The sequence below is a fragment of the Alternaria alternata genome (assembly GCF_001642055.1).
Source record: "Alternaria alternata strain SRC1lrK2f unplaced genomic scaffold CC77scaffold_5, whole genome shotgun sequence".
Classification (NCBI taxonomy): Eukaryota; Fungi; Ascomycota; class Dothideomycetes; order Pleosporales; family Pleosporaceae; genus Alternaria; species Alternaria alternata.
The window spans coordinates 1,457,458-1,477,142 of NW_017306194.1; the positions used below are offsets into that span (position 1 = coordinate 1,457,458).

General features: G+C 50.4%; 8 protein-coding genes across 8 annotated transcripts; 2 read left to right on the forward strand and 6 right to left on the reverse strand.

Annotated features, from left to right (window-relative positions):
* Positions 1-561: 561 nt before the first annotated feature.
* Positions 562-1,433, reverse strand: CC77DRAFT_1059196 (hypothetical protein; the record flags this gene model as incomplete). The annotated part of the gene is made up of 3 exons (XM_018528207.1): positions 562-679; positions 733-1,019; positions 1,104-1,433. 3 exons carry the CDS (start codon positions 1,431-1,433, stop codon positions 562-564), a joined length of 735 nt encoding a protein of 244 aa, XP_018388931.1.
* Positions 1,434-1,679: 246 nt separating this feature from the next.
* Positions 1,680-3,288, reverse strand: CC77DRAFT_1018320 (Translin). The gene is made up of 6 exons (XM_018524593.1): positions 2,724-3,288; positions 2,635-2,671; positions 2,535-2,588; positions 2,351-2,484; positions 2,188-2,296; positions 1,680-2,141 (listed from the first exon to the last, which is right to left on the reverse strand). The coding sequence occupies exons 1-6, from the start codon at positions 2,805-2,807 to the stop codon at positions 1,828-1,830; spliced, it is 732 nt and encodes a 243-aa protein (XP_018388932.1). The 5' UTR covers positions 2,808-3,288; the 3' UTR covers positions 1,680-1,827.
* A 784-nt stretch (positions 3,289-4,072) lies between these two features.
* On the reverse strand, positions 4,073-4,869 carry CC77DRAFT_1092828 (hypothetical protein; the record flags this gene model as incomplete). Its single annotated transcript, XM_018529649.1, has 2 exons — positions 4,073-4,693; positions 4,743-4,869. The coding sequence occupies 2 exons, from the start codon at positions 4,867-4,869 to the stop codon at positions 4,206-4,208; spliced, it is 615 nt and encodes a 204-aa protein (XP_018388933.1). The 3' UTR covers positions 4,073-4,205.
* Positions 4,870-8,024: 3,155 nt separating this feature from the next.
* CC77DRAFT_1006856 (hypothetical protein) lies at positions 8,025-9,717 on the reverse strand (the record flags this gene model as incomplete). The annotated part of the gene is made up of 4 exons (XM_018523444.1): positions 8,025-8,348; positions 8,439-9,492; positions 9,546-9,590; positions 9,641-9,717. The coding sequence occupies 4 exons, from the start codon at positions 9,715-9,717 to the stop codon at positions 8,025-8,027; spliced, it is 1,500 nt and encodes a 499-aa protein (XP_018388934.1).
* Positions 9,718-10,130: 413 nt separating this feature from the next.
* Positions 10,131-10,530, reverse strand: CC77DRAFT_1018327 (hypothetical protein). The gene has a single exon (XM_018524594.1). The coding sequence runs from the start codon at positions 10,440-10,442 to the stop codon at positions 10,188-10,190; it is 255 nt and encodes an 84-aa protein (XP_018388935.1). The 5' UTR covers positions 10,443-10,530; the 3' UTR covers positions 10,131-10,187.
* CC77DRAFT_722505 (hypothetical protein) lies at positions 10,478-11,259 on the reverse strand. Its single transcript, XM_018532904.1, has one exon. The coding sequence runs from the start codon at positions 11,142-11,144 to the stop codon at positions 10,542-10,544; it is 603 nt and encodes a 200-aa protein (XP_018388936.1). The 5' UTR covers positions 11,145-11,259; the 3' UTR covers positions 10,478-10,541.
* Positions 11,260-11,991: 732 nt separating this feature from the next.
* Positions 11,992-13,502, forward strand: CC77DRAFT_1092832 (chitin synthase export chaperone). The gene is made up of 3 exons (XM_018529650.1): positions 11,992-12,375; positions 12,430-13,001; positions 13,054-13,502. Exons 1-3 carry the CDS (start codon positions 12,141-12,143, stop codon positions 13,243-13,245), a joined length of 999 nt encoding a protein of 332 aa, XP_018388937.1. The 5' UTR covers positions 11,992-12,140; the 3' UTR covers positions 13,246-13,502.
* A 114-nt stretch (positions 13,503-13,616) lies between these two features.
* On the forward strand, positions 13,617-16,072 carry CC77DRAFT_984487 (thioredoxin-like protein). Its single transcript, XM_018536176.1, has 4 exons — positions 13,617-15,433; positions 15,483-15,648; positions 15,701-15,817; positions 15,873-16,072. Exons 1-4 carry the CDS (start codon positions 13,997-13,999, stop codon positions 15,983-15,985), a joined length of 1,833 nt encoding a protein of 610 aa, XP_018388938.1. The 5' UTR covers positions 13,617-13,996; the 3' UTR covers positions 15,986-16,072.
* The last annotated feature ends 3,613 nt before the right edge of the window (positions 16,073-19,685 follow it).

The following is a 19,685-nucleotide window of genomic DNA, read 5'->3' on the forward strand; positions in this document are numbered from 1 at the left end:
CGTTTACGCGCTCAGATTAACCCGAAGCTTCGTCAACCTAGATTTCGCAGCTTGGGTATACTGCATTCAGTCAAGTGGAATACAGGTGGGTTACTGGAACCTGGGGAGATTGATGTGTTTGCGCCGGGATTGCTGCTTTGGGAATGCCGGGTGGAAGCTCGGCCTTGGTGGAGGAAGCTCGCATCGGTCGAAGCTCCGAGAGCTACGAAATGTTACGCCTCGCCTCGAGGCGCTATCAGCACCTACAGTGTCCACATTTCACCTTTTTGGAGCAGGCAACTGCGATCGACTTTGTAAACTTCAATGATTTTGGCGCGATTCTGGAAATAACTGTTTGATCTGGGCGAGCTGACCCTATTGACGTCGTAACGATAGGTAGCTGGGCCTGATCGCTCGCCATCGCGTCTGCAATTTGGAAGGCCTCTTTTGCGAAAGTACAAAACCATTACCATCTGTTTGGGTGCCACGGTCACAACGACTTATCATGTCCTGCATACCATCCAGAAGCCTGGGAAACCTATGAAGCAACACAAGAGCATAACCCTTCGTGATCCGAAGCACCTAATCAAACATGATCTTGGTACCCTTCAGGAGCGTGCCACCGAGCAGTTTGCCGACTGCATATCCGATGTAAGCGCCTGTAACAATGGTGACGGGCCATTTTTGCCATTCGCGGTCCCTTGTAGTCGGTTAGCTATGTTTTCCGGTGTCGACATGTGTAGAAGTACTCACCAGTCCAATGGAATAGGCACAGCGCCCAGCCATGCACCAAGCACAGTGCCAATCAATCCTCCGTAGACTTCGTCAATCGGCAGAAGCAGCGCGACAATCTGCCTCCAGGTCTCGCCGTCTACACCGTGTACGTATACCAAGGGAAGTGTACTGAGAAGCGCAATGTGAGCGCCGCAAAGGAGAGTATGCCAGTAATGCGAGGAGACGGGCGCGCCGAAGAGGACGAGGGTAGCGGTCAGGAGCGGGGTTGCAGCGATCAGGGCAAGAAGGAGGGATAGGAATGCCGGCTGTATCGTTTGTCAGTCTTGCTTTCTCGAATATCGGCCGTGGCAGGCTTAGTGTAGGGTGTAAAAGTCGTAGAGTACACGTACCACAAGCTTCGAGTTACCCCCTTGCTCCGGCTTGCCAGGAGCCTTGGCTTTCTTCTCGGTGGGCTTCTTGGGTGCGCCTCCAGTTGGTGGTAGGCATACAGCCACGAACGCTATCTGTAGCACGGCGAGGTACGGAAGGGTGCTAAAGAGCGTCGATACCGGGTCGGCAACCAATGCATTGAACTTGAGGCCATAGACGGAAAGGACAAGAAGCGGGTGAATGTGCGTGTAGGTGCGTGCCAAGTCATTCTTCAATGGCTCGATTGGCGGTGCGGTAGAAGGTTGGACCTTGGATGTCGCGTTTGCGTTGATGACAGTCGTGCTGGCCATGTTTGCGAATGAAAGAAGAGGATTGGCGGTGTGCGGCGTTGTCAGTACGATGCGGATGTCAACTAGCAGGGCAAGGCTTTACGATGGGCGTCTAAAGGAGCGGAAGTGGCGCCTGGCCTGTTGGGTTGGTGCAATCGCGGTGGTTGCGGAGGGATGTCGCGGGTCGGAAACTTTCGTGATGTTGTCCGTGCTGCGCGCTCATTGGACACATGTCACATCACCACTCGAGCACCTCCATGGTTTGTAGCAAGGACTACAAGCGTTTGGGGAAGAACAGATTACTAGTCTTGTATGTAGATTCCCGTTGTTCGCTTCGGCTTCTGAATTCCATGAGACGAGTATCTACTTCGTGACGATGGACGCAGCGCTCCTACTGCAACACCCTGCGGTCCTCTCACTGCTTCTGCTCTGCTTTCTTAGGTAGCAAGTTCCTCAACGACAGATCGTAGACTACATCCTCGACATCTTTGACCCTGTACTTCAGACCATCGCTACGGCGGCGCAGACTGTCATTTTTGAGGTTGAGGATCTGGAAACCCGCGTGCAGATCCTTGACGAACTGGTTGATGAGAAGCGGACGCTCGTAATCACCCAGCGTGACGGCGTTACGTGCAAGGCGTGTCAATTCCTCAACCAGCGTCATAAGAGAATGAAGGTACTCTTCGAGCGAGAGATGGAACTCATCGCGGTCCTTGAGGTTCACGGGAACTGACCGCGTTAGCCGTGCGTATATGAAGCGGGATTTTGAGCATACTCTTGAAGATCTCGCCGAGCTCCTCGATGGTCAACAGACGGCCGCATTGTACTTCACCGCCATCATACTTGAAGCCGCCGAGCCAGCCCCAGAACAAAGCACTCTCACACTGTTATGTTGTCAGCTTCGTCGTCACGGGTCTTGGGTGCCTGGTGGGCTTTACCGCGCCCTGCATCTGACGACTCCACATGTTGTTGAACTTGTAGTACGGCATCTTTGACGCAGCCTGCGACAGCTGGCCGACAGTGGCGATTACATTGTCAATCGGTTCCTGAGAAGCCTTGAGAATATCGGGTACTGTGTTCATATTAGGCGTGATATTGCTGGACCTGCGACATACCACTCACGCTCGTTCACCGGTGTCGAATGGGCTCTTGACAGCACAAACGAGACATTGCGGTCTGGGATCTATTAGAAAAGCCTATGCACTGATTTCAAGGTGCCTACTGTGCTTCTCGAGTGCCTGTATGATGTCGCGCAGCTCCTGTCGCGTTGTGAGTACGCTGTCACGTGCAGCTCTATCAGGCGTCACTCACATCCCGAACGGCGGTGTCTTCGTCTACGCGCGCCTGGAGATCCTGGAAGATGGCCGGGTTGACCATGCCTGACTTGGATGCCATTTTGAAGTGTGAATAGATGTAGAGATGTTGTTGCGAAGAAGATTGTGTAGGTGATGTCGTTGTTTGTTCGTCACGACAAGCTACGAAATTTCGGCCTCTCACTGTTCACCACGCAAAGTTGCCGCTGTCTCACTACAAGTGCACATTTCGGACTCCGGGTCGCTCAGAAAATATTTACAGAACAAAAGAGCAGAGCTTTACGTCTCATGAGCCAATTATCCTTGCGTCATGGTATGGCCCATATAGAGAGCAGCGGCGGTGCATATACGCGCCACCGACCCAGCTACACAGGAACGCGGCTTCATTTGATAAGACCGCAAGCTATACACAAAGCCATACATCTGAGCTGGACTTCTACATTACTTGCTACCGAGACATGGTTCATAGTTACAATGCATATCAGTATTGCTGCCTGCACCACGTGACCAGAGGTACTGACCGGCTCAAACATCACATAAAGGAACTTCTTCCTCAAGGTTCTCGCAAGCGAAAACACTCAATGAAAAGGTAGGTTCGCGTCTGCCAGAAGTAGTGTGATACTGGCGACACTGTGCCAGGGAAGATGAGCAAGCCCAGAGCCTCTCCGGCTGATTTCAAAAATAAGGATAATCTTGAATTTTCCCGTAGGAAAGTTTCAGAGATTAAACTGAAAAGAACAGATACTACACTTGATCTAAGCCAAAAGGCAAAGAGAGCTAAGGAACAGAACAGGAGGACGAGGGAGCGCGGTGTTATATAGGCATTGTGGCCTTGGCGCGCTAGTGATCCCGTGACCTCGCGTAGCGTCGCACGGCTCTCATGTGTGGGGCTTTTCGGCAGAATCTCGGGGTCCAAGCTTTATCCATCAGACAGTGCTGGCTAATGAAGCACGACACATTGTGTCTGCCTAGTTGAACACTTCTAGCAATATTTTCACCCAGATTCACGGAGAACATCCAGCGGTAGTATCGCGGATTGGATTCATTACATGTCAGCAGGACACCCACCGAGGCATTCACAAGGATACTTGGAGGCAAAAGGGACTGGCAAGGCAATCGCTTCCACGTTGGAGTTGTTAGTGAGGATTGTTGTGGGCAGTCGCGATCCCTCCTGCTCCTCCTATAGGCTTTGTGCTCATATCAACGATGACGTTATGCATGTGCATTGCGAGATGTGATGTATTTATGTTCAGTTGTCCTGTGCGCTGATACCAAAGAGATAGAAACAGTGTGCATTAACGACGGGTACACCTTCTCACCGTTCAAGCGGGAGTCACACCACAACATCGTGCGCGCAACACCTTACTGAGCTGCTCTTTCATGTCGTGATGCTGGAACGCGATTTGAAATGACTGGATCCAAGTAACAGACCAGCTCGACTTCTGCTTTCCTGCCACGACGCGCCTTATTCGTCCTTCTCCTACCTCGGTCCCTTCATAAGAACTGGTCTACCATGGATCATTTGGTACCTTATCCTCAGCTTGACGATGCGACGCTGCTTCTGGGCCGCAGCCCTGGCACGAGTTTGGCGGAGATCGACCTGCACGGGCTTAACCACTGCCGGCTTCATACTGACAGCAATACCCAGCGCCTCCGCTGCGGCCAGCTCACGAGCATGAAACTCACAGTTCAAGAATCTCGCCTCGTCGCGGAACCAGTGGAAGCTTTGCGCAAAGCCGGCCTGTTTCGTCGTTATGTATTGCCGTCCCTCGATGAGTGAAGTTCCGCCGTATAGTAGTTGAGTCGCCCAGCTACTGTCGTCGCGTACGATCATCATGTTCAGCGCGTATATGTTGATGTCTTCTGCTTTGATCAGTCCGTCGACTCTCAGCGGATTTGTCGCGTGACGTAGTCGCGGACTTATGGCGTAGAGGAAGAGAGGGCTGCGCAAGAGGAAGCAAAGGTCGTCTTCAGCCGCTGTTAGTAGCCATACAAGTATACGGACATGCCCACTCACCCAGAAGCTGCTTTCGATTGTATGATGGCAATCTGCCTGGTAACTTATCGAGCAAACCCTGGAGATGGTTACGCAATAGATCTCCTAGGGGAGCGCGCCGTGGTGATATGACGAGCCGGAGTTTCATCTTTGTCGCGGGTCTGATTCTTGCGTCGAGTCTGACAGTATTCTCTGTAGATCCTTGTACCCGTTTCGGTGATCACGCTGATTGAGTGAGCCAAAGGTCGTGGTTAGCGAAATGCTCGTGGCAGTCCGGGTGGGGCGAGTGTCACTCTGAGGGGGCTATGCCCTTCAAACGATGATCAAGCTATGTTTCACTTCTCCCGTTATACCAGTCTCATTCTCACGTTGTCGTTGCTGAATCACATTGTCACTATGAGGTGAAGGGTGCATTACCTGATGAACTTCGTAGAATTCTCACGTCAACCTAACAGCCATTGCCCTTGACGATACGCACCAGAATTCAAGGCCTCACATACCGCATCCCGCGTCTCTTTTGCTTTCTTTATCTTTACACGTTCCTCATACATCTAGCTTGCTTCCTTTTCCATCTGACGGTAATCGTTAGCGAGGATATTTACGTGTCTGAACAGCTCGCTCATTGCTTCTTCCTCAGAATCCTCTGCCGCACCTTTCACGAGTGTGTACTCATCAACCTTGAGCCGAGCAACATAGTCGTATCCCCAAGTCATGTCCGCGAATATCTCCTTTTCGATATCACTACAGGACTCACCAACGTCCTGCTTTCCCATAGTAATGAATATACGATCGTTATTCTGTTCCTCGGATGGATCGAGATTGGCGGGATAGACCGTATCTGTAGATGCGTTGTGAGGTAGAGTGATACCATATGCATCCAGAGATGTAGAGCCATTCGGCGAACTTGGTGAATGGGCTGGAGCAGGTGAAGTTGATGGCGTGGGTGCAGTCCCGACTTTTTCATCGCATTTCCAGGGGTAAAACGGTATGTTCTTTCTCTTTGTATCGAGGAGATAGACAAGATCATCTTTTCGTAGTGTTAACCATGTATCTATCTTTTGGAAATGCTGAGTTTACCAACAAACCTCTGGCGATCCTTCAGTGCTAAGACAGGAAGCCCGTAGTCTGTTAATCTTCCCATCAAGAGTGCCTCGAGAGACGACAGGGATCTGAACCTGAACTGCTTCGTCTCCATGGATCCTACGATTCTGCTTCGATCTGCGAGCAGCTGAAGCTGGCAACTTGTAGTGCCACGCTTATTACATATTACCTATGTTTGCTGTCAAGCATCACCCGTGGCCGCATCCATGTGGCTTGCCCACCACTGGCGGTGAAAACTGACAAACTGGTCATGGTATCAAGCAAGAGCTCATGAGCGGATGCACGTGATGACGATGTTTTCGGAAGTCAGTTGTTCAAGCTAGAAACCACTACAATCTTTGACACACACTAGTCCTGGATGCTTGCAAGTGTCCCGCTCCCCCTTCTTTCGTCAGTTCAGGTTCAGGTCGCCGGATCCCAGTCGTCATAGTCCTGTGGATCCAAATTCTCGTACTACCAGAACACATGATGACGAAACGCCAAATGCTTTATCGCCTGAAAAAGCTTCCTCATCGCGTCTTTCGAAGATTCTGTTGAAGTAACTTTTTGGAGGAGTAGATTGTCGACCTGAACCCATGCATCGTATCCCAGTATCTTAATCTCTCCATTGTTTTTCTCCCACAGCTGCGGCTGAATCTTGATAGCGATGCGATCCACACTCTCTTTCTTGGATGCATCAAAACCCTTGGGGTACGGTTTGTCAGGATCTTGTTGTGTCTGCCTCTCAGCATCTTCCTTACGCGAGCTTCTATTTTCTTTCAGACTAGCGACTGAGGCGAGGAGATCTGCTTCAGCGGGGAGTGGAGTGTCGCTGACCTCGAGTGCCCAAGGGTCAGCAGATAAATGATGTCCCCTTTGCATCTATTAAGAGAGTATCAGGATCATAGATGTCCTATACTTACTGCAGAAAGACTGATAAATCTGATGATCCTCTGGCGTGAAGATCGGAAGGTTTTCGGCTTTGCAGATATAGTCGAGGCGATCTTGAATTAGGATGTTGTCTTTTCTTTCGTCCATGGATGCTAAGACTTCGCGGTAGCCTTTGCGTGTAAGGGAACATGTAGCAGGCGAGGTCAGCGTCTTATGCAATAGTTTCGTTTGCTGGCAAGCGGTCCTGATAATCATTATGTGAGCTACAACTAACTTACAACAAAGGGGTGGCCAGCTGATCTCAACGCACACCAGCAAAGTGCTAGAGGATATTTCATACATCATCGTTTTGGTTACTCCATAACTATCAGCTGGAGTCACACCTACCCAGCTTCGCTTCAGAGCCACAAACAGAGGAGGATACTACATCGAAAGTCACGATAGCCAACACACGCCAGTAAGCTCGATGTATCCCATAACCCGGTCACTCCCACTGCCCCGCCATCGCGACAACCTTCTTCAATGCAAGTAGCAGCGCATCAGCGGCCCACAAGCTGCTCCTGCCCTTCGCCAGCACATGCCCATCTACAGTGATGCGGACTACATTGCCCACAAACACTACCTTGCCACTAGAATCGAGCTCCTCGCCCACTTCGAGCCGAACATCAAGCTTGGTCTCGCAATCTTCCTTGATCACTGCATTGAAGGTGGGGCGGCTGATAGAATGCTCAAGTGTCTGCGTCTGCCAGCTATGTTCGTCGATGAAGGCTGGGTTTGCGAGGAGCGATGCGACGGCGGCTAGAAGGCGTCAGCCAAGTTCAAAGAGGTGCAACTGACAAAGCAACTTACCGAGGAAGTGATCATAGTCTTCAGCCTCGAGTGGCGGAAGGCCGCGATTCTTCTTGTCTGTTAGGATCTTCTCGAATGCTTGTCGGATGGGACTGGAGGCCATCATTTGCAGCTCAGTGTTTGTGTGTTAAATTGGTATATAATGAATGGCAGACACTTTTCGATAGTGGGAACAAAGTTTATATATGCTTTTTTGCTTGCTGCGATGTCTTGCGCACCTCCACCGCTTGTCCCCTTGAGCATTGCTGCTTGTTTGCGATTGCAGTGATGGCAGATGTAACATTACCGATGGTAGCTTTCTTACCCCACGGGATAGATATTGACGTTACTCTCCGCAGGCATTCTGGTAGGATTGTTTTCGTTGTCATAATAACGATACCTGATGTTGAGCAAAATCTATGATTGCAAACGAGCGAAAGCGGGATGTACATGCCGAGAATACCGGATCTGTATTTTGGAAAACTTTCTTGCATCAAACCATGATTATAGGACGAAATACTCGTACATGGTTTTCTGAGTCCCGTCCGCATTAAGTATCCCGATCCATCGTGCTGGGATAAACGCCACCCAAAACCCACCATTGTGGTCCATCCCGGCCTTCGGGATACAGTTCCATAGCCTCGTCGCCTCGACCGGCCAGCCGGTACGTGGGTCAACTTCAGCTTCTTCCAATTCGATCGCTCGTTTGGACACTACGACGTGTTGCTGCGCATCCCAAAGACCTTCGCGGGGTGGATTACGTTCCAGAAGTGCTACTGCTTCTCGCCGAGTGGTGGGACAGCGACACCGGGTTGCGACAAAGTACAGCTGTGGTATAATCGCAATGTCGAGTGTAAAATGAGCGGTGTTGGGTTTTGCCGGCGGTGTGAGATCGATGACTTCCCGGGCGCTACGTACTATCTCTTTGAAGTCATCCAGGTAAGCGTCATACGTTTTCTCTATAACGCTTGCTGAGCATGAGACATAGACAAGGGTAGTGTGGTAAGAAGCTTTGAGTGCGCTAGCAGCAATGCTCTCTTCATCGGAGAGCTTATGGTGGAGTTCAAAGCGCCGCATATTCTCATACCAGATACGATGACATGCCACAAGATTGTCTCTTTCATTATAAGCGTCGTTGCTAGGCTCTTGTCGAAAGATGGCTTTGCGACCCATCATATACAGATGGATGATAGTTGCGTTGCGGAGCTCGAAGTAGACTCTTTGCACTTCTGAAAGGCTTTGGAATTGGGTACGACTGTACATCGCTGGTGTTGGACTTGGTACTTCCAAGTCTTGTATAGCCTTGAATCCATACAACAGATCTTGCGCCATGCCGCGGGTAAAGATTGGTACAACTGTCTCTTCAATCGCACTCTGTGAAGATCTCGAGCCGCTAGGTGAAGCAATGCCTGCTGACTGATTCTGGTACCCTGCTAGTCCCCGTCGGCGCGCGGCTATCAATCTAAAGCCGTTGTTCAAATGGGTAAGGCCGGTGTGATAGTTGCCTTGGAGGAATTCGATGCAAACGAATAGAAGACAAATGACGAGGCCAAGCTCGTGCGAGTAAGTGGTCTCCCTCATGCGATCGACTAAGCATCTGATAGATCGATTGTAGTGTGACAGCATGACCTTACGATCGCGATTTGTAATAAATCTCGAGCATGCATGCTTCATATCTCCTGGCTCAGTTTGGCAGAGAGCACCCAGAGCCACCAATGCGTGACGCACAGCAGGCTCCGAATGCGCCATCTGAATTGCGATGCGCGACCAAAATTCCTTGTCGAAACTAGTCGACAGCGCAGGGCGGGCGCAGTGGTAATAGAACTCTAGAAAGCGTGCGCTATCCCCAAGGTCGCCTAAGGTGGATATCGCGTTTTGCGGACCGGGTGTCTGGCTGTAACTCCAAATGTGGACTTGGAAGGCACCGCCGCTTGATGTATAGCCCTCGCACTTGCGGCCGGTACTCGTACACCTAGCTACGTCAGTCGACTGTAGCAACCTGCAAATACAGATGCAACGGCTCACTTGAGGCATGTCGGCTTTGTCTCGTCACACTTGACGTGTCGTACTCTAAAAGCAATTAGTCGGAGTTGGCAACAGTCAAGGCATCTACTACACACTTGCATGTCCGGCAGCCTGTTTTCACTTTGGGACTGCGCTTGCGAGACTGAACCCGCACACCGCCCTGCGACGACATGCTGGATAAGAGCCAAGGGCAACGGTAGTGGTAGAGGACACGTCCATGATGAGGACGCATGAGAACATTCTATCGGATGCGGTACAGGATGCAGGCGCGATGGTGTTCTGAACCGCTCGCAGCCAATCATGACATCGATGACCGGACTTCATCACGTGCTTTTACGAGCCAACCAATCACAAGATCAATGGCCCCACAGATCTCTCAGGCGTGCCATTAATCCCCTGAGCAAAAACCCGAACACTCGTCAGCGGCATCTTGCCCTTAGCCAACTATCACAATCACGACACAGGAACTGTAAATGTACACCATCACCCTGCCCTTCCTGAGGTGGACAATCATACATTGGTATCATTAGGAAAGAGAGCTTCGTACGTCTCTGTGATCCGGCCTATGTGCAACATACCTACGAGCGCCGACATTATTCTTACATATTTGGTTCACCCAACATTACCCGCACCCCATGTCAATCACTCTTGCACCGCCACCCCATGGCTACTTGTTCTGGCCCGCCTCAACTCATCCTGTACGACGATGTCTGCATGCAGCCTCACAGCGACCTTATCAAAGCCCTCTTTACACATTGCCAGCAATTCCTCATCGTACATGGGATCGTTTCCGTCCTTTTCGCAAAGGTCGCCCTTGAGGAGGGTCGATAATTCACCGTGGTTTGGAAGCACGGCGAGACAAAGGTAGCGGTAGATACCCTCTCGCCCAATAAACATGTTGATCCGGTTGAGTGACTGGATGCCATCTGGTCCGAACATACCCCTTTGACCGCTAAATCTGATTTGACCAGCCAGACGTTCTGTTTTTCGATCGCGTTAGTGAAAGAGAAGGGACATGGAGGGCGGAGGAGATGGCTTACGGGATACATTCTGTAGCGCATCTGGATTCTTTGTCCACCACTCGCTTAGGTTATCCCGGAGAACCAGATAAACTCTATCGTAGACCATGTTGTAAGTCAAACACGCGAGCGGTTCGGGATGGACCAGTGGTCCGTACGCTTGCGGCTCTGATGGTCGCAGAGAGGGCGACTGTGTAGCAGGGGGCGGCATGTGGTTCGCGTGTGATGTCTGATGGGCGGAGGCGTATGCGGGCGCATACGCTGTTGGCGGGATATTCATGCGCGAAGGGTGGAACTGGGACATATTTGGTGTTGACCGCGACTGCTGCGGTATAGATGTGATTAGCGACACCAACGGAGAAGGTAAGCCAGGGGATAGCGAGGGGGCTGCTGGAGCGGTCATGAAACGAAGAGGATTCTGTGTCCTGAAGTTGGCCAGTCTTGAGAGCGCCGCTTCAGCAGAGCGGTGATAAGGGTGGTCAGCCATTTCATTAGGTGGTTGAGTTGGAGCAGGGTTGCTTCTGTTCCATGCTGCCAATTCTGTGAGGATGCGCCACTCAATACTGGGGTCTTCACTCATGAAGGCGGGTCGAGCAAGAGGACTTGGGAAATCGGGGAGTAAGTGCTCTTGATATGCGTTCACATGGAGATGTTAGTGGTGATTTGATCGTTGAGAGCTGAGGTCACCAAGGAAATTGTTTGACTGAGATTTGAGAGTGAATGCGAAAGAGACTAGAAATTAAACAACTGTTAAAAGACTTTTCGAGATGGGTCGCATCGCTTCTTTACCATAGTTCAGCGCCATAGGCATTCATGGACCCTGAAAAACGACCTGCCGTGGTTGAGTGATACCGCACCACAGAACGAGCAAAGACATTCGTAGACTTGATTCGTCATCCCATATTTTGCCGTCGAGTGCCAATCGCAATGTAGGACATGATTGGTGCTGGAGATTCGCAAACCGTTGGAGTGTTCGACGATAACGAGGATATGAAAGACGTGCTAGCAGGTCAAACATGGAGCGAGGACTTGCTATTTATGCGTATTCTCATTGGTGGACGGCAGCGCAGCTGCCCAATCATCTTGATACTTGCTAAGATCAAACGTGGATAGAGGTAGGTGTGATCAAGATTCTGTTTGGGAAGACACCATTCGATGCCCAGATACCAGCACATCATGGGCGCACCTGCTGTAGAGGCTACAGCCTAGAAAGTCACGAGGAAGTATCGCTGGTGTTGCTCAGGTGGAGAGCAAAAAGCTCTGAGGACGGAAATAGCTGGCGCTAGTCCCGAAGTGCATACGACCTGCATTGTGGGACTAGTGCGGCTCGGGAACTGTCAACAGTGCGCATTCACTCCTGACAACCGCCCCCATAGTATCCCTGACCCTCGTCGCACCCCACTGCGCCTTCTCTCGTTACTGTTTACCTTGCAGACATTCGCTCGCTAGCCGTCTGCACCTTCCGCGACTACCAAACCTCACTCACTTGTCGTCGTCGACACCACGCTTCCGCCCTACACCGCGCGCCAGACCCGCCGTAACCCGACCGACATCGCACGTTTCACCCCCAGCCAACATGGGCTTCGGCGACTTTCAGACGATTTGCGAAAAGGCTCCGCTGCCGCTATGCGCTCTTGTGGGTCACCAGGACATCAATAATGGCGTCGGCATTCAGACCGAGTGCTATGCGCGGACGGTCGAGATTGCGAATACCCTCATCTTCGAGACGGCCAACGACTTTATGCACATCCTGGCCATGGTCATGACAGTCGTCATGATTATCCATGTGCGCTCTAAGTTCACGGCTGTTGGTACGTTGGCGCATTGCCGCATATCCCCCGGGAGCTTCTGCTAACGTACAGTAGGCCGAAAGGAGATCACGTCGTTCTTTTACATCTACCTCTTCCTCACCATCATATCGCTCGTCCTCGATGCCGGTGTCGCCGCCCCTGGTTCTGCCGCTTACCCCTACTTCGCTGCCGCCCAGAACGGCCTCGTCTCTGCGCTATGTACCTGCTTGCTGATCAACGGCTTCGTCGGTTTCCAGCTCTACGAAGACGGCACAACACTATCAGTATGGCTACTACGTCTCTCCACCCTCGTCATGTTCATCGTCGGCGGTGCTGTGAACCTCTTGACCTTCAAGGGCTGGGCCGGACTGAACCCCGGAAACCCTATAGCTATTTTTGTCGTTACTTACATTGTCAACGCCATTTGCCTCTTCGTCTACGCTGTCAGCCAGATTATTCTGGTTGTTGGAACCCTTGAAGACCGCTGGCCACTCGGTGATATTTCGTTTGGCATCTTCTTCTTCGTTATTGGTCAGGTCATCCTCTACGTCTTCAGCGACACCATCTGCGACCAAGTACAGCACTACATCGATGGCCTCTTCTTCGCCACTATTTGCAACCTGCTCGCAGTCATGATGGTCTACAAGGCAAGTCACCCTCTACCACATCGCATGTCCATCGACACTAACACCTACATAGTACTGGGATTCCATCACTCGCGAAGACCTCGAATTTTCCGTCGGCGTCAAGCAACACAACTGGGAGATCAAAGAGCCCTTGGACTACGAAGACAAGCGCGGCACTATGTACCAGCAATCCGAGTACGAGCCATCACTATATCAGCAACCATACCACCCGCGCAACTCGCACTACTCCGCCGTTGGCCACTGAGCTTACGATAACCTCTCGCCTCTGTTTTTCCCTCAATGATATCTGTTTTTCACATACCTTTATACGCATGGGATGGAGTTTATGGCGTATACATGCTTCGGCAAAATGTTTCGGCGCCTTTATGGAATGACTTGGGAGGATACAGTGGCTGCGAAAGCACCTGGTAATGTGCTTCCTTACAGCCTTACGCAGACGCATTTACGACCATCTTTAGCGCTTATATAGTATATAGTAATACCACCTCTCTTGACTCGACCGAAGTCGTCCTTTCGCGCATTGTGATGTCCGGGCCGACGCCTCCTCGCGATTGCGCACCATGTGTGATGATGGAACAACGACTACCCATTCCCGTTCCACGACGCCAGGACAATTGCTTGAGCTCTTCTCGCTATATTATCTGAGAATAAAACTGTTTCCGCAATTCCTCGCAAATCGTGGCAGAACAAATATCCGGCTCCTTCCCCGGATTCGCTGTTGGGTCATTATACGCTAATGGGTGGGCCGATGTGCGTCCCCGCATGCCCGATACACCTTCGGACATCGCGTTCGGCAGACATGCGACATCCGTTGAGCACCCATCTTACAATCAGATCTCGCACTCCCGTATACTAGAGTCCTTTGTCCCTTTTAGCCTGTCGACTAGTCGTTCATTGTACATAATTACTTATCGTCATCTACATCATTCGCGGTCTCGGACTGTAGTCTACCAACGTCCTGAGAGACGATAATCGAGCGCAATCACAGCAACGCGATGCCAAAGACGGACGTTCTCATCGCCGGTTCTGGCTCTGCTGGCATCTTTGCAGCAACCTGGCTCGCGATTTTCGACATACCCTTTACCATTCTAGAGAGACGATCCGGGCCGTTAGAGATTGGTCAAGCAGATGGCGTTCAAGTCCGTACAGTAGAGATCTACGAATCATTCGGTCTATCAGAAGAGCTGTTACGAGAAGCGTATCACATACTGGAAGTGTGCTTTTGGGGGGTCGATGAAGATCGCAGCGGGAATGCCAAAGCCGGTATCAAGAGGAAGAGCAGATCTATTGACACCGAGAGAGGATTGAGTCATCTACCCCATGTGATACTCAACCAAGCGCGTATGAATGGTTTGATGCTAGGAAAGATGGAGAATGTGCTGAAAGAGAAGGGGAAGTGGCAAAAAGGCACAAGCAATGGCATCGAGTACGGATGGGCTGTCAAAGCTGTGGACATTGACGAGAAGAGGAAGAACGACCCAGACGCGCATTGCGTCAAAGTCACTGCAGAGAAAGATGGAAAAGAGGAAGTCTGGGAAGCAAAGTACGTCCTAGGCTGCGATGGCGCACATTCCACCATCCGGAAAGCCCTCGATATTCGCATGCTGGGCGACACCTCCGATACCGTCTGGGGTGTTATGGATATCTACCCGCTCACATCATTTCCCGACATTCGTCGTAAATGCACCATACACAGCGCAGCTGGCAACCTGCTCATCATTCCGCGCGAGGGCGGCCAGCTAGTGCGATTCTACATTCAACTACCCGCAGGCGTACATCCCAAGGAAGTGAAACTGGCCGATTTGCAAGACCAGGCTCGAAGGATCTTTGCGCCGTATGCCATGGACTTTGCAGACGTATTCTGGTGGAGCGCATATAGTATCGGGCAGCGTCTCGCTTCTGCTTTTCATGCTCACGACCGCGTTTTTCTGACTGGCGATGCCTGCCACACGCATTCTCCAAAAGCAGGCCAAGGGATGAATGTGTCGCTCCAGGATGGCTACAACATTGGCTGGAAGCTAGGATCCGTCCTATCCGGTCTCTCACCTCCATCTCTGCTTTCGACATACGTCTCCGAACGCAGCAAGACAGCAGCCGATCTCATCGCATTCGACAAGGAGCTCGCCAAAATGTTCAGCCGCAAGGAGAAATACGAGGGTGAGTTTGCCGACTACTTCACGAAGAGTGGGCGTTATATGGCGGGCTTTACCGCGAGATACGAAGACTCAATGGTCACTAGTGGGATGCGGAGCCATGGTAGTAAGGCTACGGCAGTGACGGTGGGGATGCGCTTTCCAAGTGCGCAGGTAATACGATTTTGCGATTGCAAGGCTGTGCAGTTGCAAGGCGTGCTCAAGAGTGATGGAAGATGGCGAGTTATCGTGTTTGCTGGGGATGTCAATCAAGCGGCGCATCAGAGGCGGTTGGATAAGGTATGGCTCCCAACCTTTGAAATTGCCTCATCGTACTAAAACTGTATAGCTAGCGAAAGCTCTCGAATCAACTGCGCGTAGATATACATCCACGGCGAAACACATCGACAGCGTTATCGAACCTATCCTCGTGCTGAGTAGCGAGTTCCGCGACACCGAACAAGAGCGCATACCAGACTACTTCTGGCCCAAGAGTGGGAAGTGGGGTATACGTGGTATGTCGCCTTCTTCATCATGGAAGACATGTCACGCTGACGGATATTTTAGATCTTCACAAGACATACCTTGACGATGAACATTACAACTCTGGTCATGGACACGCTTACAAGATTTACGGTGTTGATCCGGATGTGGGTGCTGTAGTGATCGTAAGGCCAGATCAATGTAAGTGACCTTGAGTTGATGACAACTGCAAGACGGACATGCTAATGGTATATAGATGTTTCGGTGGTGACGACTTTGGATGACTTTGATGGTATTGCGAAATTCTTTGCAGGCTTTTTGATCGAGCAGGCACCGACGACAAACATGAGTGCAAGCGCGAAACTATGATAGACATGGCTGGTACGGTGGTAGACTTTACAGTACTTGGGTGTTAGCCGGGACTGCACACACGTGCCGACCCCCGGACTCAATGAGTATAAATATCTACAATCATCTCTCCTGCATTCTACCCCCATCGTCACAAACCATCCACTAAAAATTGCCGAGATACTTCATATGGACTGTCCTTCCCCTCGTTCCAAATCAGAGTTTTCCCGTTCCCATGGAGCAGTGACCAAGTGTGTCCGAAATCGCCAGTGCATACTTATAATGCGTCGACACAAGCGCCGCCCACCACATCAAAACTCGCTTCGACCAATGCTATGCTTCTATCGGTCGGGGACGACCAAAAGGGTCGAGGAAGAAAGACATATTGCTTTGTACCAAAAAACGTTTGCGATTGCTTTATGGGCAAAGAGCGAAACCACTACCTCGCAGTACTTGTCTTTTTCGAAGTCCACCTACCGTTCTTCTGATCTACCGGAAAGTCTCTAGACTCTCTCCACGAGCTCCAGAACAATCACCATTGGACTCGACGATGTGCTGCGGTGTGCTGCGGTGTGGAAAAGAAAAACGACCCAGCCATTGTGCATGTCTTGCTCGTCGAAGAAAGCTACATTATAAACCAGGTCGTTCATTTTTGGAGAGCACAGCAGCCATTTTGCATTCTGCATCCAGATTTCTTCCTTCGTTGGTAACAGCTCACATCAAGATCATGTGGCCTTTTATCCTTCAGCGATATAAAGACATGTTCGTCGACTTCAAAACTCATTAACTACGCTCCTCACATTCATCATAAAATAAATAGGCGCAAGATCCGATGTTGTCCTCTGCTGTCTCAGGCTCGGATAAACCTTCAAAATATGCACAGCGCATATTCATGTCCGAAACGTATGATGAAGAAAACGATGAGGCGGCGGAAAATTGCTTCGCACTGTTTATCGAAACATACCACCATAGGAAATATGACTTCGTTCTGTCTTCTGGACTCGTTCTGTGGATTGAAAACATCCACAGCTTTGTCGCATGTGTGATTCTGAGGGTCGGTAGCTTGACATGTCTTTGCGAGAGATATTACTACGCTTGTATGACATAACAAACCTGCGCATCTCTGAGTTTCGAACTTCCTAACCCAATACTATTCTTTTCCTATAATCAAAAAAACGAGGAAGGACCTCCATGTCGAGCAGATCAGAGATTGATTACTACACAAGCATGAGTCCTTGGGCGGTGCTGCCTGTAAATGTCGTCATTTACACGACGAGAAAACTCAGTGCATTAAATCACTGTATTTAAAAGGTCAGAGCTCTAGCTCATATACTAAAATGTAGCATTTGAGTGCGCATGTGCTTCCATTGATGAAAACACTACAAGAAGCTGCTTAGGCGAGTTCACTCCTTAACTGAGGCCTTAGTCCTTCCTTCTTGAATCACAGTTGCCTCAAAAACTGCAAAGGAGATCATGAGATCTGCCTGAATGAGAGCTGAAATCAGCCGCATCAAGGCTGCGCGCAAATCCTCCAAGACACTGCGAAGCCAAAATCTATGCTCCTTGCTGTCGCTTGCGGGTTGTCATAATCAAGACATTGGCAATGACCTGCATCGATTGATTCAATCCCCACGACACGGAGTAAAACACCGAATCCAACCACAACCTGCAGCTCTTCTCTATATATACTGAAAAAAAGTAACTCACGTTCGGCCTGGATCACCGATGCATCCTCCTATTTTCCACACCTACTACAAACAGCATGTTCCCCCGCACACAGCTACGCCTCACCTGCCGTGGACCCATTATTACGCCATAATATTGGTCGACGATTCGTACCGCAGCGATCAGAGCTCGAAGTGATGGGATTTCAAAAGTGGTGATAGGGGCCCATGACGTTTGATGTTTCGACAACACACTACGGAACTGTTCGCCGCGCGCCAATCAGAAGTTGAGGCAATTTAAAAACATCGGGTATTCGGATAACGTGGCTGAGAAAGGCGAACCAGGTAGGCGGGTCTTCGTGCAAACATGGAAATGATCTTCTTATATTGATGGAGACGGGAAAGGTGGGAATATGTATCAGCGGAACATGGGGATTAGGAAGTGTGGCTTGTTGTGGTTCAACACCCTTCGCTTCTAAGCGGTTAGTGGCTTCCAAATGACGAAAAAGGTTATGCTGTTCTTCTTAACATACAAGGTCGCAGTTTTGGTTGGGCAAAATGCTGTGCATGTTGTAGGTCGGTGCACTCTTATCACTTGCATGGTTCACGTGTCATAGGCATCAGTACTGGTTAGCGGCGCATCATGTGTTGCGTGGGAAGTGCATCGAAACCAGCAATCGTATCACACCTGATAGCATTCCATCAGGCCAATTCTGCTGTGTTCAGATCAAAAAGCGGTCAAGTACTGAACGCGCGATCCTGTTTCACTTAGCGGCGTTCTATACGGCATAAATATCGGAAATCTTACTAAAGATCAGATGATTTCAGTGCAGCCTTGCAACTCATACAGCCTCACCATAGCAGTCGCTTCACAAGCTTAAAGCAAACCAGACGCAATTTCCGGCTACAGAATGGTGCCAATGGCGTAGCATAATGACCGAGAATGGGCCCAAAGATATCGTTTCGGGCAGAACAACACTCCACCTAGAGCCGTTTACCTAAATATTCGGCGCAACTATGGAAAGGAGTGTATACACAAGGAGAAGACGTTGCAACAAACAGTACAAGGGCATAAATGTGGCGTTTCTTGTCACTCTCTGCTGGCTTGGTACTGTCTTAGCGCACCGGTAAGCAGAGGAGGGCCGAAGAGGGTGGAACGGTGTCTGAGCTCGTCTCCTGGAGGAGTATTGTATGTGGGCCACTAGTATAGGCTTATCTTAGTCAGACTTTAGATGGAAGCTAAGCTCCTTCGACTATAACCTTGTCTAATCCGGTACTAGATCGTAGATCTGTTCCGTCTATAGCTAGTTTATCTAGGCCCTGCTAGTGACTTACATACAACACTTTCCCTGGAGACTGTGTATATCGAAGGAATGCCGAGTCTCTCGATGCGCGCGATGCGTGTTGTGTTTTGTCAATACCACCGAGATCGTGGATGCAACAGTACAACGACTTCCGTCCGAGCGCAGTGCTCTGCGCACGCCAACTACTTCTCCGTCTCTTGCTACGAGTTGTTGACTTTCCGGGGACGCCAGATGAATTGAAGCTCATTGAGAAGTCGTTACCGTGGGACTCTACAAATATTAGCTGGGCATGTCGCTCACCACAAGGCAATATCTCACTTTCACAGATTTCCCAAACTCTTCGCGAAGCCTCTGTGCTCGCTTGCGACCTCCTCCATAGCAGAGCCGCAAATGAACATCAAAGATCCTAAGCAACAGATACGCTATACCTTCTTAGTATTCTGTCTCTCGGTTGCGCACCCACGTTCCGACGTGGTGAAGGCTGACAGGTGGGTATTGCGCAAGGCGCTAGAGGGAATTCCCGTAATGTCGCGCATCGTAATTTCCGAAGACCGCTTCTCGCCTAAGATAGTCCCTGCTTCCGACAATCTTCACGGCGGTGAGCTCTTACCAAAACGTCCCCTCCGCGATTCGGCGTTATCACTTACAGGGATCGCTGGACTTTGGAAATGATATCGCTTGAATCAGGCGTGACGGTCCGTTAATGGGGAGCTAACTACTAATAGCAATTAACGATACGTTCATGGTCTTATC